The 13,075-nt window shown below is 53.3% G+C and overlaps 1 protein-coding gene and 1 long non-coding RNA gene across 7 annotated transcripts in view; one reads left to right on the top strand and one right to left on the bottom strand.

Annotated features, from left to right (window-relative positions):
- ASS1 (argininosuccinate synthase 1) overlaps positions 1–11,530 on the top strand; it is a 56,490-nt gene extending 44,960 nt beyond the window's left edge. For all 3 annotated transcript variants that reach the window (XM_003822373.5, XM_003822372.5, XM_055117575.3), the window contains 3 exons: positions 5,150–5,306; positions 9,780–9,845; positions 11,246–11,530. In XM_003822373.5, the coding sequence (XP_003822421.2) occupies positions 5,150–5,306; positions 9,780–9,845; positions 11,246–11,291 (269 nt within the window). In that variant the 3' untranslated portion in view covers positions 11,292–11,530. The remainder of the gene's footprint in view (positions 1–5,149; positions 5,307–9,779; positions 9,846–11,245) is intronic.
- The window catches only part of LOC117974379 (uncharacterized), a 50,730-nt gene that overhangs the window by 5,833 nt on the left and 31,822 nt on the right, over positions 1–13,075 (bottom strand). For 2 of the 4 annotated variants that reach the window (XR_008626643.1, XR_004664380.3), the window contains one exon: positions 10,217–10,383. This is a non-coding gene — a long non-coding RNA (uncharacterized LOC117974379). Of the gene's footprint in view, positions 1–10,216; positions 10,384–10,574; positions 10,712–10,973; positions 11,223–13,075 lie in introns of those variants that run through there. The other 2 variants (XR_004664381.3, XR_004664375.3) reach the window with 2 other exon arrangements.

The following is a 13,075-nucleotide window of genomic DNA, read 5'->3' as shown; positions in this document are numbered from 1 at the left end:
GTCCGGCAGCTTCCACCCCCTACAGTTTGCATGACTGCAGCAATGCCAGGCACTGGGCACTGTGCGGCGACATGCATCACCCCGCATGGTCCTCACAACTTTCCCAGGAGGTCTGCAGCTCCTTGTACACGAGGAAACTGAGGCTCAGAAGGAAAGCATAAAACCAGAAGTGGCCTAGCTGGGTTTGACCCCCAAGTCAGGCTGTCTCCAGGAAGAACCTGGACCTACTCCATGAACTTGAGGGAGAGGCTCCCTGGACCAGGAACTCAGCCCCAGACCCCAGTACTGCAGGAGCCAGATCTTGACCATGAAACCACCGGGGTGGCCACAGGGCCTGAGCCCTGTCACACACCCAGCCCATGTGTGGAAGGACCGGTTGGTGACATGAGCACCTGAGGGGGGGTGTCCCCGTTTTGCAGGTGAGGAGCCCGGGTTTCCATGCCTTGGAATCCAGGCCTCCTGACTCCAAAATCCAACCCTCATGTGGTGTAACAGAGGTCCCCAAACTACAGTCCCTGGGTCAAATCCAGCCCGTCACCTGTTTTTGTTCAGCTCATGAGCTAAGAATAGTTTTTACATTTTTATTTTATTTATTGATTGATTTATTTGGGACGGACTTTCGCTCTTGTTGCCCAGGCTGGAGTGCAATGGTGCGATCTTGCCTCACTGCAACCTCCGCCTCCCTGGTTCAAGCGATTCTCCTGTCTGAGCCTGCTGAGTGACTGGGATTACAGGCATGCGCCACCATGCCTGGCTAGTTTTTGTATTTTTAGTAGAGATGGGGTTTCACCATGTTGGCCAGGCTGGTCTCGAACTCCTGATCTCAGGTGATCCGCCCGTCTTGGCCTCCCAAAGTGCTAGGATTACAGGCATGAGCCACTCTGTCTGGCCAGTTTCTACATTTTTAAATGGTTGGGAGGAAAAACAATTTTTAATGCTATTTCATGACAAATTATATAAAATTCAAGTGTTGCCGGGCACGGTGGCTCACGCCAGGTGAGGTGGCTGTTTCTGCATTGTCTGTGGCTCCCCTGGAGCGGCAAGGGGAGGTTGAGCCATTTGAGAGAGTCCATAGGACCCAAAGAGCCTAAAATATTGACTCTCTGCCCCTTCCCACCCACCTCCATAACATACACATAGCCCTGATTTGGGGCGTTACATTAAACAGCTGCCCTGAGCTGTGGGAGGACAGGCTGCTGCCTGAGGCCGATCCTCACATCTTCGGGGGCCTGGACGTCAGGGGACCCGTGCAAAGTTAGTATTAGTTAATCGAATGGCTACCTGGGCTAAGCTCTCCTCCCCTCGCCTCTTCCCCTCCACTCCCAGATTTTGTTTCCTTTTAAGCCTCCTAATCACTGTAACTCATCTCAGGATTTCGAGAGGGCTCGGTGGTTATTGGCTGGCGTTATTTCTCCCTGCCATTGTTCCTTGCAGCTTTGAAGCCAAGTTTCTGCCCCCCTTCCCAGGGACAGACAGGTGCTTAAATACCATTGTCTCCTGCAGGCTTTCCAGCCCGGCGGGATTGCAACCCCGAAAGGAGGATTTTAGTTACAAAGTGAGAGAGTCATTAAGACGTGGCAGAGGAGAGAGCACCTGGCCGGGCTGCTCCGGGGCCTCCACGGAGGCTGATCCCACCGTGGCCGCGGCCACGGCTGCCACTTATCCTGCCGTCTTGCTGCTAGGCTCTGAGCTGGGCACCTGATGGGGTATTATCTAATATTAGCTGCGCAGAGGTGAGGAAACAGAGGCCCCCAGGTGAAGACACTCACCCAGGCTCTCCTGGCTGGTGATGGGCAGCTTTGAGCCGGGGACAGGCCAGCTGTAGCGGCCAAGTTCCCAGTTACTCCAACACATTCCAGGATGCTCGTGATCAAGGGGCACGGCGGCACAGACAGGGGAACCCTGGGTATAGGGCACAGTTTGGCTCCTGGCTGCAGTCACGATGCCTCTGCAGTGGACTGGCTGGGTTGAGTCCCTGCTCTGACAGCCAGCGACAAGCCCTCTACATCCCAAACTGAGGTACAATGATTAGGAGACTTAAAAGGAAACAAAATCTCAGAGTGGAGGCGAGGGAGAGTAGGGGCTTCTTCTGGGTAGTTATCACTAAATATTAACTTTGCCCTGGTCCGCTGACATGTAGGGCCCCACAAACATCAAGATCGGCCTCGGGCAGCAGGCTGACCCCCACAGCTCAGAGGGCCTGTTTGATACGATTTTCCCCATGAGGGATACAGACATGGTATAGACCAGGGCTTTGCTTGATCATGTTACTTAACTTCCCTAGGCCTCAGTTTTCCCATCTGAAGAGTGGGAATAACAGTTCTACCTGTCTGGTGGGTGAGGACTAAAAGTATGAGTATTTGTAAAGCACCTGGAACAATATCTGGCAGACGAGTGCTTATTCCAGTGCGTGAAATAACTGCGAGCGCCCGGCGTGGTTTCCCAGTGTGGAGGCGGGGCACTTGGAGTCTTGCCTCTGGCTGGGTTAATGGTCTTGAGCAGGGCTGTCTCTTCCTTGAGCCTCAGTTTCCCCTCCTGTCAAATAAAGGGCACCAGGCTGAGGGCACGCCAGGGTCTCTTCCCAGTCCCGTCTAGCTCCTGGGTGGAAAGCCCACCATTCTGCTGTAATGCTTGGCTTCCTCAGAGCCCTTGTGGTCTCGGCACAGATAGGGAGACTGAGGCACAGGGAAGCCCTCCTGCCCCAGCCTCACTCCTAGAGGCCCTAGGTTCTGTGACCACTGCCACTCTGCATCTGTGTGTCTGTATGTGGCTGGCTGGCTCCCTCTCCTCTCCCACCATTCCCAAATTTCCTGGTCTGGCTGTGTGAGCTTCAGGCAGACTGTCTCCAGGAGTGGCAACCAGGGTTAGCCTGGCAGGACCCCAGCTTCAGGACCCTGGCAGGGCCCAGAGGAGCATCTCATCTAGGGGGTATAGCTCACTTCTTCTCCCCTCACCTCCATTTCTTCAGCAATAAAATGGGTATAATGTGCAACTCACACAGAATTGCTCCAGTTAGAAAGGATCGCATGTGTTTGGCTGGGCCTAGCAGCACGGGGGAGGGGTCCCTCTCCAGCTCAGCCCTAAGCCCCACCCACAGTGATCTGCAGGTCTAGGGGGTGCAGGGTCTCCCCCATTGCAGCTTATGCCAGGCTCACTGTCCCCCAACCCAGGCTGGGTCCGCTGGGAAAAGAAATCTGAGCAGAAGAACCCTGTGGGGCAGAGGTAGAAAATTCTGAGATAAAGCCCAGGCCGGTTGCTCCCACAGAGATCTCTGTGCTATCTCTGGCTCCATCTCCTGCCTGTCTTCCGGCCTGGAAACTTAATGGGCTAATTATCCCAGCTCCGTCAGAAAGATGGCCAAGCCCAGGACACCAGGGCATGGGGGGCTGGGAGAACATCAGTGGCCCCCTCCACGAGGGTCTCGGGGTGTGTTGGAAAAAGCCCTGGGCCAGAGTTAGGAGTGCTTCATCAGACCTGGGCTCTTCCACAGTCTTGCTGTGTGGCCTTGGACAGGCTCTTTCCCTCTCTGGGCCTCTCTCCCTGTGTACAGTGAGGGCTGGCACAGAGCATCGTGTTCAAACTGCAAATGCAAAACGCTTTGCGCTCTGTGCATTCCCTCACTGCATCCACACAACCTCTGGTTAGCAATGTTTTCTCACTGTGCAAATGAGGAAACCGAGGCACAGGGAGGTTAATCACTTGTCCAGGTGTGGCTGGGATGTGGACTCACACGGTGGGACACTGGAGAGCAAGGACTCAACCTCTACTCTCCGTGCTTGGCCCTCCCCCGCCTCTGCAAGCCCCAGGACCCCATCCCAGAAGCCTGTCTCCTTTCCCACGGAGGACCTCTGCAGGTGCCCCCAGGGGCCTGGGCCTCCCACAATAGCCGCAGCCCCTGGGCTGACCCAGCCCTTTATCAGGGCAGGAGATCATGCGCCATCTGGCCCTACAGCTGCCCAGGTGGGCTCACCTTCCAGGCTCCATTTCAGGAAACTCTAGCCTTGCCCTGTCCCTCCCCCCGCCATGGCCTGCCTGCCTGCCCCTTGGTCCCAGCCTCTATCAGCAGAGGCTAGAGAGAGGCCGGGGGCAGACTGGGGTCTGAGCACTACCCTCCCTGGCCTTTAGGGCTCTCGGGGAGAGGGGAGGGAGCATGTTTCTCAGGCACCTCCTGCCCCCACCTACACACCAAGGGATGTTCTGGCCATAGAGAAAACTCCAAGTTTATCATAGGAAGCAGAGTTGTTACAACTTGGGCCAACACAAGTCAAATGGAGGCTCCCCACTTCCAGCCTGTGTGATCCTGGAGAAGTTTCTTAACTTCTCTGAGCCTCCCTTCCTCACCCAGAAAGGGGAGAGGCTAAGAGAGTTTCTCTCAGAGTGCTGTCTATGAGGATTCAGGGAGCTAGCCCAGATCAAAGCCTGAGCACAGCGCTGCTTATCTATGCAGAAATATTCTATCTGCCCAGGAACACAGTAGCAGGTGCAGAAAACAGCTCACTGATTCCAAGGGGCCTGCCCACCCCAAGGGGTGGGCTCTGGCCAGGACTCCAGTTCACAGTAGCCCCTAAGGCCGGTGCTGCTCAGTGCTAGGGGCTCCACATGAAATATTACTGTGACATCCCCACTCAACAGATGGGGAAACAGAGGCACAGAGAAGGGAAGGCTATGCATGGCCATGGTCTGAACCACCACCCAGCTGCCTGCACTGGACACCCATATCACTAAGCCCCAGGCAGCATGTGCCTCTGAGTCCTGTCTGAGGTCTTCTGCCTCCCCCGGAGATTAGAGCCTCCACTGGGCCAGGGATGGGGTCCCTTTACCACTGTGTCCCCAGTTGCTGGCCTGTGGCACTTCCTGAATGCCTATGGCATGAAGCAGTGGGTCACTTTCCTCCTCCTGACCCTTAGGGAAATGACCTAGGTGGTCACCTCCTTACTCACAGGCCCTTTGCAAGGTTAGAGGGCAGGGCTATGAAAGCATGGTCCTCAACTCAGCCACTGGCAAGCACACATTGTGCCAGTCTCACGGGAGGCAGTCATGGTCTGCATGGCGGGGTAAACTATGGGGCACCCTTCCTGTGCCCCAGGTCTCCCTGTGTCCTCGCGGTGCAGGAGGCCTCCCTAGTGGTATCCCGTTTTCCTCCCTGTAGGTTTCTGGCACAGCCCTGAGTGTGAATTTGTCCGCCACTGCATCGCCAAGTCCCAGGAGCGAGTGGAAGGGAAAGTGCAGGTGTCCGTCCTCAAGGGCCAGGTGTACATCCTCGGCCGGGAGTCCCCACTGTCTCTCTACAATGAGGAGCTGGTGAGGTAGGTGCCCCACACCTCATTCTGACCCCCACTTGGGCACAGAGCCTATCTTTTGACTGGATCCTCAAGACATCTGTGCCTGAGCACGTCAGGCACCATGCAGAGCACAGAGCGATGGTCACAGAGGATACAGACACCACTATGCTCCCGTGGAACTTACAGGCTAGCTGGGAGAAAGGCATGGATCAAACCATCACCAGAATGTAGAATTAGACAAGGTGGCAGCGGGCTGTGAGGAATACAGGATAGTCTGGCTGGGTATAATAACTGGGATTGGCTAGGAGGGGTGGTGCATGCCTGTAATTTCAGCTACTCAGGAGGCCGAGGTGGGAAGATTGCTTGAGCCCAGGAGTTCAAGACCAGCCTAGGCAACATAGAAAGACCTTGTACCAAAAAAAAAAAAAAAAAAAAAAAAAAAAAATATATATATATATATATACACACACATACATATATATATATACATACATATATATATAAAATAATTGGGGTTGTGAAGAAGCTCCTTTGCTATTCAAACAATAGCAGAAGGAGTTAACAGGTGAATGGGGGGAGGGGTGGAAGAGCAAAAGTGGCCAGGGGGAAGGAGCTGAAGCTAGATCTTAAAGGGAAGGGCAAGATCAGATCTGTGCATTTAGAGGGTCCTCCTGGCTGCTCTGGAGAACAGATTTGAGTAGGTGGGAGGTGGAAGGGCACCTGTGGAAATGTGGTAGCTTGGACCATGCTGATGATTCCCGGACTAGATAGCAGCAGGCGAATGTGACACATATCTAGGAGGAGGGATTGAAATGACTTGGATGTGGAGGGAGATGGAGGGTCCAGAATCACCCTGGTGTCTGGGGTCATGAGCAGCTGGGTGCAGTCCCTGGGTTGAGGAAATGCTCTTGAGGAAGGATCAGGCATTTGGATTTAGGTGTCATGAGTATGGGTTTCTTTTGAGATAGCTGGGAAAAACTAACTGGAAGGCCACCGGACACTTGGGTCTAGAGTTGGGGAGAACCCAGGCTGAAGACCCTGGAGCATCATAGGCATTTTGATGTTCTCTGAAGCCCTGGGCCAAGAGAGACTGCCTAGGGGAAAGTGTGGAGTGAGACAAGAAGGGAACTAGCCAGGCAAGATGGTGCACACCTGTAATCCCAACTCTTTGGGAGGCCAAGGCAGGAGGATCACTTGAGGCCAGGAGTTTAAGACCAGCCTGGGCAACATAGTGAGACCTCATCTCTATTAAAAATAAAAAAAATTAGCTAAGCATGGTGGCATGTGCTCGTGGTCCCAACTACTTGGGAGGCTGAGGTGGGAGTGTCTCTTGAGTCTGTGAGATCAAGGGTGCATTGAGCCATGATCATGCCACTGCACTCCAGCCTGGGCAACACAGCAAAACCCTGTCTCAAAAAATAAATACATAAAATATTAGCCAGGTGTGGTGGCATGCACCTGTAGTCCCAGCTACTCAGGAGGCTGAGGCAGGAGGATCACTTGAGCCCAGGAGCTGGAGGCTGCAGTGAGCCAGGATCGCACCGCTGCACTCTAACCTTAGTAACAAAGCTAGGCACTGTCTCTTCTCTTTAAAAAAAAAAAAAAAAAAAAAAGGAAACACAAGTGGAACCATGAGATTTCTCATTGATGGACCAGGCAGAAGGTGGCCAAGGAGGAGCCCCTGGAGGGGCAGGAGGGCCCTGGTGAGCCAGGGCAAAGGTGGCAGGTAACGATTGGCCACTCCTGTGTCCGCCCCGTGGATGAGAGTGACCTGCACCAAGGGACGAGGTGTCACCTCCAGAGGTCACCTGGCCAAACTAGAGATGGGGCAGGCCCCTGTGGGACAGACAGCCCCCACTAGACGTGGGTCCCCTAAGGCCCAGCTTAGCTCAGGCTAAGGCCAGCCCCTCCCTCCTGGAGGCTGGTTGGGAATTAAAGTACGAGTCTTGTTTGGCAGTCAATATTATTTTTTTCTTTCCCTTCTCCTTGCCATGTTGAGTTTCTCCCCCCTTCAATCTTTCTAAACACTTTATAAGCCATAAATACAACTGAGTCAGTTTAGATCAGTCGGGGTAAATGTCAAATTATCTTCTCTCTTTCTCTCTCTGGCTCTTTCTTCCCTCCCCCTCCAAATCAACAGCCTCTAATAATCTGTCCAACCCTTCATTAAGCCTTACAGTCTCACTCAGGGAGATTAAATGAATAAAGTAAAAAGGGAAAGGGGAAAAAAAGAGAGAAAAGCAGGAGCATTTATTCTCACTGTGTCTCCGACCATTTCCCTTTTCTTTTTGATTTCTACGTCGCTGACTTGAAAGCCCTTGAGTGACAGCGTCACAGGGACCAGCGAGGAAGCCGTGAGAGGTAGCAGAACTGGAAATGCCGCGGCACAGTAGGTAGAAAGTAACGTAATTATAGAGCAGGTCAGAGCCACTCGAATGAGCAAAAATAAAAGCACAGAGGTTTTCTGTAGACCGTCAGGGGAGGTAAAAAAAAAAAAAAAATCATTGTAAACTCTTTCCACCTCCCCCCTCACTGCAAACCACAATTTTAAAAAGAGGTTTTTTTAGTTCCTGAGAAACCCCTCTTGGAACTCCCAGCAGCCTCGTGGGACAAGTTTGTCCCTGGATGTGGCCCCTCTTTGCAGGGGCTGCCAGGGCAGTTGGGAAGTTCCCACCTTGGGGAACGGGATGGGGAGAGTTTGTTGTGACTTGGGAGAGATGGAGGTGAAGGGACAGATGGACACAGAGGTGGGGGGATTCTGTGTCCTACGTTCTCCCTGGGCTGAGTATAGGGGCCAGTGGGGCTGAGGCTCGGTTTCTAAAACAAGGTCTGTTAAAGGGATCTGAGGAGGTTGGTGGTCTAGTTTGGTCTAGCTCTTCCTAAGCACTGACTCTGCACAGAAAGGGGTGGCCAGCAAAAGTCTGGTATCTCCTCCTCTTCCAGGGAATGCAAGCTCCTAGTGGCTTCAGTGCCTGAGCCCTGGAGGGGCCGTGGAGGTGTAGAGGAGGAAGGAAGGGAGATCAAGGAGGTACAGGAGCATGGGAGTGACTTTGCAGAGAGTTCCACGCACCCACCGGCTTCAAGGCCTGGTGAAGGTCAGGGCCCGGGTCCTGAACAAATCACTGGGGCCAGGCAGATGCAGAGACCTCATTTGTTCTTGTAAAAAGTCCACAGTCTACAAAGAACCAGTCAGAGGGCCAGCCTCAGGGTCTCAAAGCAGCAGATCCTCCTGCCTCCCAACACCGACCCCCCCTACCCCTACCTTGAGAACCTTGAGTCAGCTTTGTCCCAAGGCTGGAATTCTGCAGACAAGGGTCTGATTCAGAGCAGGACATGACAAGGGACCCCATCCTCTCAGAGGCTCAGAGGCTGGCCTTGTGGAGTAGGAGGCATCTGAATCCACGTGCCCTAAGTGCTTAGCACAACCATAATTAATGAAGGCAATGGGTGATGGATTGCTTCGGTCTGGCCCCTCCCTGTGGACACCACTCTTGCTCTTCCTTCCTTGGCACCCGGCCCAGCATCTGGCAGGCAGCAAGGGCTTAATAAATGCCTGAACAAATGAATGAGTGAATGAATACTGTTAGTACTAGTGGGTGCTCACCATGTGCCAGGCACCAGCTACATTATTTCATGTGGGGCCAAATGTGACGCTGAGAGCTAACCACCATCACGCATTTCACAAGTGCAAGGCTGAGGCTCCGAGTGCAGGAATACTGGCCTGGGCTCTCTGGTGACGGGTGGCGGAAACAGGACGCAAACCCCAGTCAGCCGGCTGGAGTGACTGCCATGGTTAGGAAGGTTGGGAGGAGCAGCTAAGGGTGGAGAGCCCCAAAGCAGAAGGCTGGCGAGTCTGGGAGGTGGAAACTGTAGAGAGGTAAAATCTGCTCTGCTGAGTACAGCAGCAGTCAACCCAGCATTTTCCATGACACACTGGCAGTGGGTGCCCAGGTTTCAGGATGGATTAGGTAAGGTCTAACTGGTTGGACACATGAGGGGAAAGGTGACTTGGTGGGCCCATCTCGCTGTGAATGCTGGAGGCCTCCCTGCAGCTTGCGAAATGCCCTTGTGCTATTGCAATTCACACCCCAAGGCCTCCTGAGCCTTCAGGTCACTGCATGCCATCCACACAGTCCCAAGGGCACAGCTGGCTTGGACGAGTTACCCATTTACAGACAGAGTGCTCTGGTTGGTGGATTTCATAGGGCTAGTTCTGGGGTGGCTGCTCCTAGCCTCCTGCCACATTGTGTAGCAGGGAAGAGGCTGCTGTGTGCTCCACTAGGGCTCTCCAACCTTTGGGTGGGTGCCTGGCCCAGAACAGGGTTCCCTGAGTTGTACAGAAATTGAATGGAAAGCCGACGTGCAGGGAGGGTTTGGACCCACACAGGGGAAATGCCCTGGCATCTGGGAGGTGGGGCTGCTTCTGGCCCCAGCAGTCCTCCCTTCAAGCAGAGGCCAGGGCCAGGCTGAGCTGACAAGCTTCTACTCTCCTCGCAGCATGAACGTGCAGGGTGATTATGAGCCAACTGATGCCACCGGGTTCATCAACATCAATTCCCTCAGGTGAGAAGCTCAGGGCCCTGACGGGCCTTCAGAGCCCCCAGGTGTAAAGGGTAGGCTTTGAGAGCCCCCAGGTGTAAAGGGTAGGCTTTGATGCGACCTTGACTGCTGCCCTGCCCTGCCCTGCCCTAGACAAACCCCACTTTCCTGTCCATCTGCCCATAGCATCCTCAGAAGCATGCTTTGATAGCCGACAGTAACAGAGGATCCCAGGCATTGGGGTCCTAGGTTCCTGTGTCCCACCCGGTGCCTCTGATGCTTGCCCTCCCCTTCCGCTAAGCCACAGGGACTCCACTATGAGCTCCTTTGCAGGGCAGGTTAAACAAGGAAATAGCATAGAGGTGGAGAGAAGCCTTTGCTTTCTGTCACCATACCTGAGCTGTAGGTCTAGCTGGAAGCCATCCTAGCCACGTGGATCTCCATGGCCCAGGAGGGTGGTGCACGTCATCTGAAGTCACTCAGACCTTTGATCCTCTGTGAGTCACCAGTAAGAGTGTCAGCTGTACCTGCCTCACAGATGCAGCGAAGGTTCAATATGAGCCTGTGGAAATCAAGCATGCGGCTCAGGCTTAGACCCTGGCATGCAGGAAGAGCCAGGGGCAGTGCCAGCAGCAAGCACTCTCAGCCCAGGGCTGGTGTGCTCAAGGGCAAACAGGGTCGTTTGTCACCAGCAGCTAACGTAGACTAAGCTGCTCTGGGACACTCTCCTAGGATGTCTCATTTAATTCTTACACAAAATTTGCAACTCCCCGGAAACAGGCTGAGTGGTTAAGTAACTTTCCAAGGGTCACACAGCTAGGAGGTGGTGGAGCTGAGTCCGGAGGGCCTGTCCTGCTGTGGGTTCTCCATCACCAGCTCCCTTCTCATGGGGATTGGAGTCTAGAAGAAGATGCAAGTCAGTCTCCTCTTGCTAACAACATGCCCTGGGCACAGAGACACCATTTTCTCCCAGAGCCAGTCTCTTGTCCCTGGAGGCACCTCATGCCCCGAGAGATGTTGAAGCCCGCCCATCTGCCCAGGGTCCTCTCCCTTCCCCTCCGTCACCTCCACCTCCCCTGCCTCCGGCGCCCTCTGTTTGTATTTTATGACTCTATAAACCCTTTTAAATGGCCCAGAACAAACAGGGCTTACATAATGGCCTCTTCATTTCTCCTATTGCCAGTTAAACGCTTTGTCTTCAACAATGACAAACAATGTTTTCCCCCTAAGATAAATTAATTACATTATCCTGATTGGAGGGCAGGAGGGGCCAGGGCGGGAGAGGGAATAGAAAAAAAGGCAACTTCACACACATCTTAACAAACAGCTGCCCCAGCCACCCCAGTTCTGCCTGAATTAATTGAACCCAGTGTGTGTTGTTATTGTTAATTTACATTTTTCTTTGTTTTGAATCTGGTTTACAGGCTGAAGGAATATCATCGTCTCCAGAGCAAGGTCACTGCCAAATAGACCCCTGTACAATGAGGAACTGGGGCCTCCTCAATTTGCAGATCCCCCAAGTACAGGCGCTAATTGTTGTGATAATTTGTAATTGTGACTTGTTCTCCCCGGCTGGCAGCGTAGTGGGGCTGCCAGGCCCCAGCTTTGTTCCCTGGTCCCCCTGAAGCCTGCAAACGTTGTCATCGAAGGGAAGGGTGGGGGGGGGGGCAGCTGCGGCGGGGAGCTATAAAAATGACAATTAAAAGAGACACTAGTCTTTTGTTTCTTTATTTCGTGTGTGTGTGTGTGTGTATGTGTAGTTAATTATGGTTTTCTTAGGCCAACCTTTGTGTTTTCGGACCTAAGTGCTGCCGAAGGCCGCCATTTGCCAGACAGCCTGTTAATCTGGCAGTCGACCCCTCTCCAGCAAAAACTAGGAATCCAGAAGTGCCGCCTGGGTCAGATCCTAGCCAGCATCCTGGGAATCTGTCACCAACTGTGGTCCAGTGGCAAATGTCAGGAAACCAAATAAAATTCAGGGGATGCCCTTTGGGGGCATCAACCCACAGCCCTTTCTCTGGAGATCACTTTTACTCACAGCCCACAGGGAGCTTCTATAGAGGGTGGCCATGAGTGACCCTAGGACACTTACCACAGCTGCATGGCCTAAAGCAGCCTAAATCATGAAGGAGGAGGGAGAGGCCTGAGCAGAGAGGAGAAAAGAGCAAGCCCGGAACTTGGCAGCATTTCTCACTGTCCACAAACCAGGCCCTAAAGCAGCCATGTTTGTAGTGTGGCCCTGGCCCCCCCTTGGTCATATCTGATTGGACCTTGGATGGACACCTGACTCGAGCTGGCCAATCAGAACCCGCAGGAATTGGGCCTCGGCACGTGGCCGAAGCGAGGACATGTAACACAGGCACTCACGCTGGGATGCTGTGGACCTGGGGCACAGAGCAGGTGTAGAAGCAAAGGAGAGGGAAGGGATGGGAAGAGAGGGTCATGGTATTGGCGTCCATATTTCTGTACTGGTGCTTCATGAAAGCTGGTGGCATCTCTTGGCCTGGTTTCCCTGACACCTGATATCATAACGAATTCAGGACTCTAGCTCAGTGAGAGAGTTTCTGCTCCTTGCAACCAAAAGCATCTTCACTGGGAAGACTTGAGTGCCGCTTGCTCTGTGCTTTGCCCTGGTTCTGAACTCAGAACCTGACCTCAGGGATCGCTTCGCCACTCCGCTGCCTGTGTCCATGAGGGTTTCTCGCAAAAGAAGTTTTACCTTTAAAACTTATTTTCCTCCGATTATTAATGTCCGTGGTAATAATAAATGACTCAATATTAGCTTTGTGCCAAACACTTCGCTACACACTTTATTCACATTATCTCATTGAATCTTCAAAACCACACTTGGAGGTGGACACTTTCATCTCCATTATGTAGAGGTAGCAACGAAGCTGCAGATAAACTGACTTGCCAAAAGCCACTCAGCTAGCAAGTGACAGAACCAAGAGCCAAACCCCGGCCTGGCTGAGTCCCCAAATCTTGTGCGTTTGTCTTTTTGTTGTTGTCGTTGTTAAGATGGAGTCTCGCTCTGTCACCCAGGCTGGAATGCAGTAGCGCAATCTCGGCTCACTGCAACTTCCGCCTCCCAGGTTCAAGCGATTCTCCTGCCTCAGCCTTCTGAGTAGCTGGGATTGCAGACGCCCACCACCACGCCTGGTTAATTTTTGTATTTTTGGTAGAAACGGAGTTTCACCATGTTGGTCAGGCTGGTCTCAAACTCCTGATGTCAGGTGATTCACCCGCCTCCGGCC

The sequence above is a fragment of the Pan paniscus genome, chromosome 11 (genome assembly GCF_029289425.2).
Source record: "Pan paniscus chromosome 11, NHGRI_mPanPan1-v2.0_pri, whole genome shotgun sequence".
NCBI lineage: Eukaryota > Metazoa > Chordata > Mammalia > Primates > Hominidae > Pan > Pan paniscus.
This window is presented reverse-complemented; position numbering and strand designations above follow the sequence as displayed.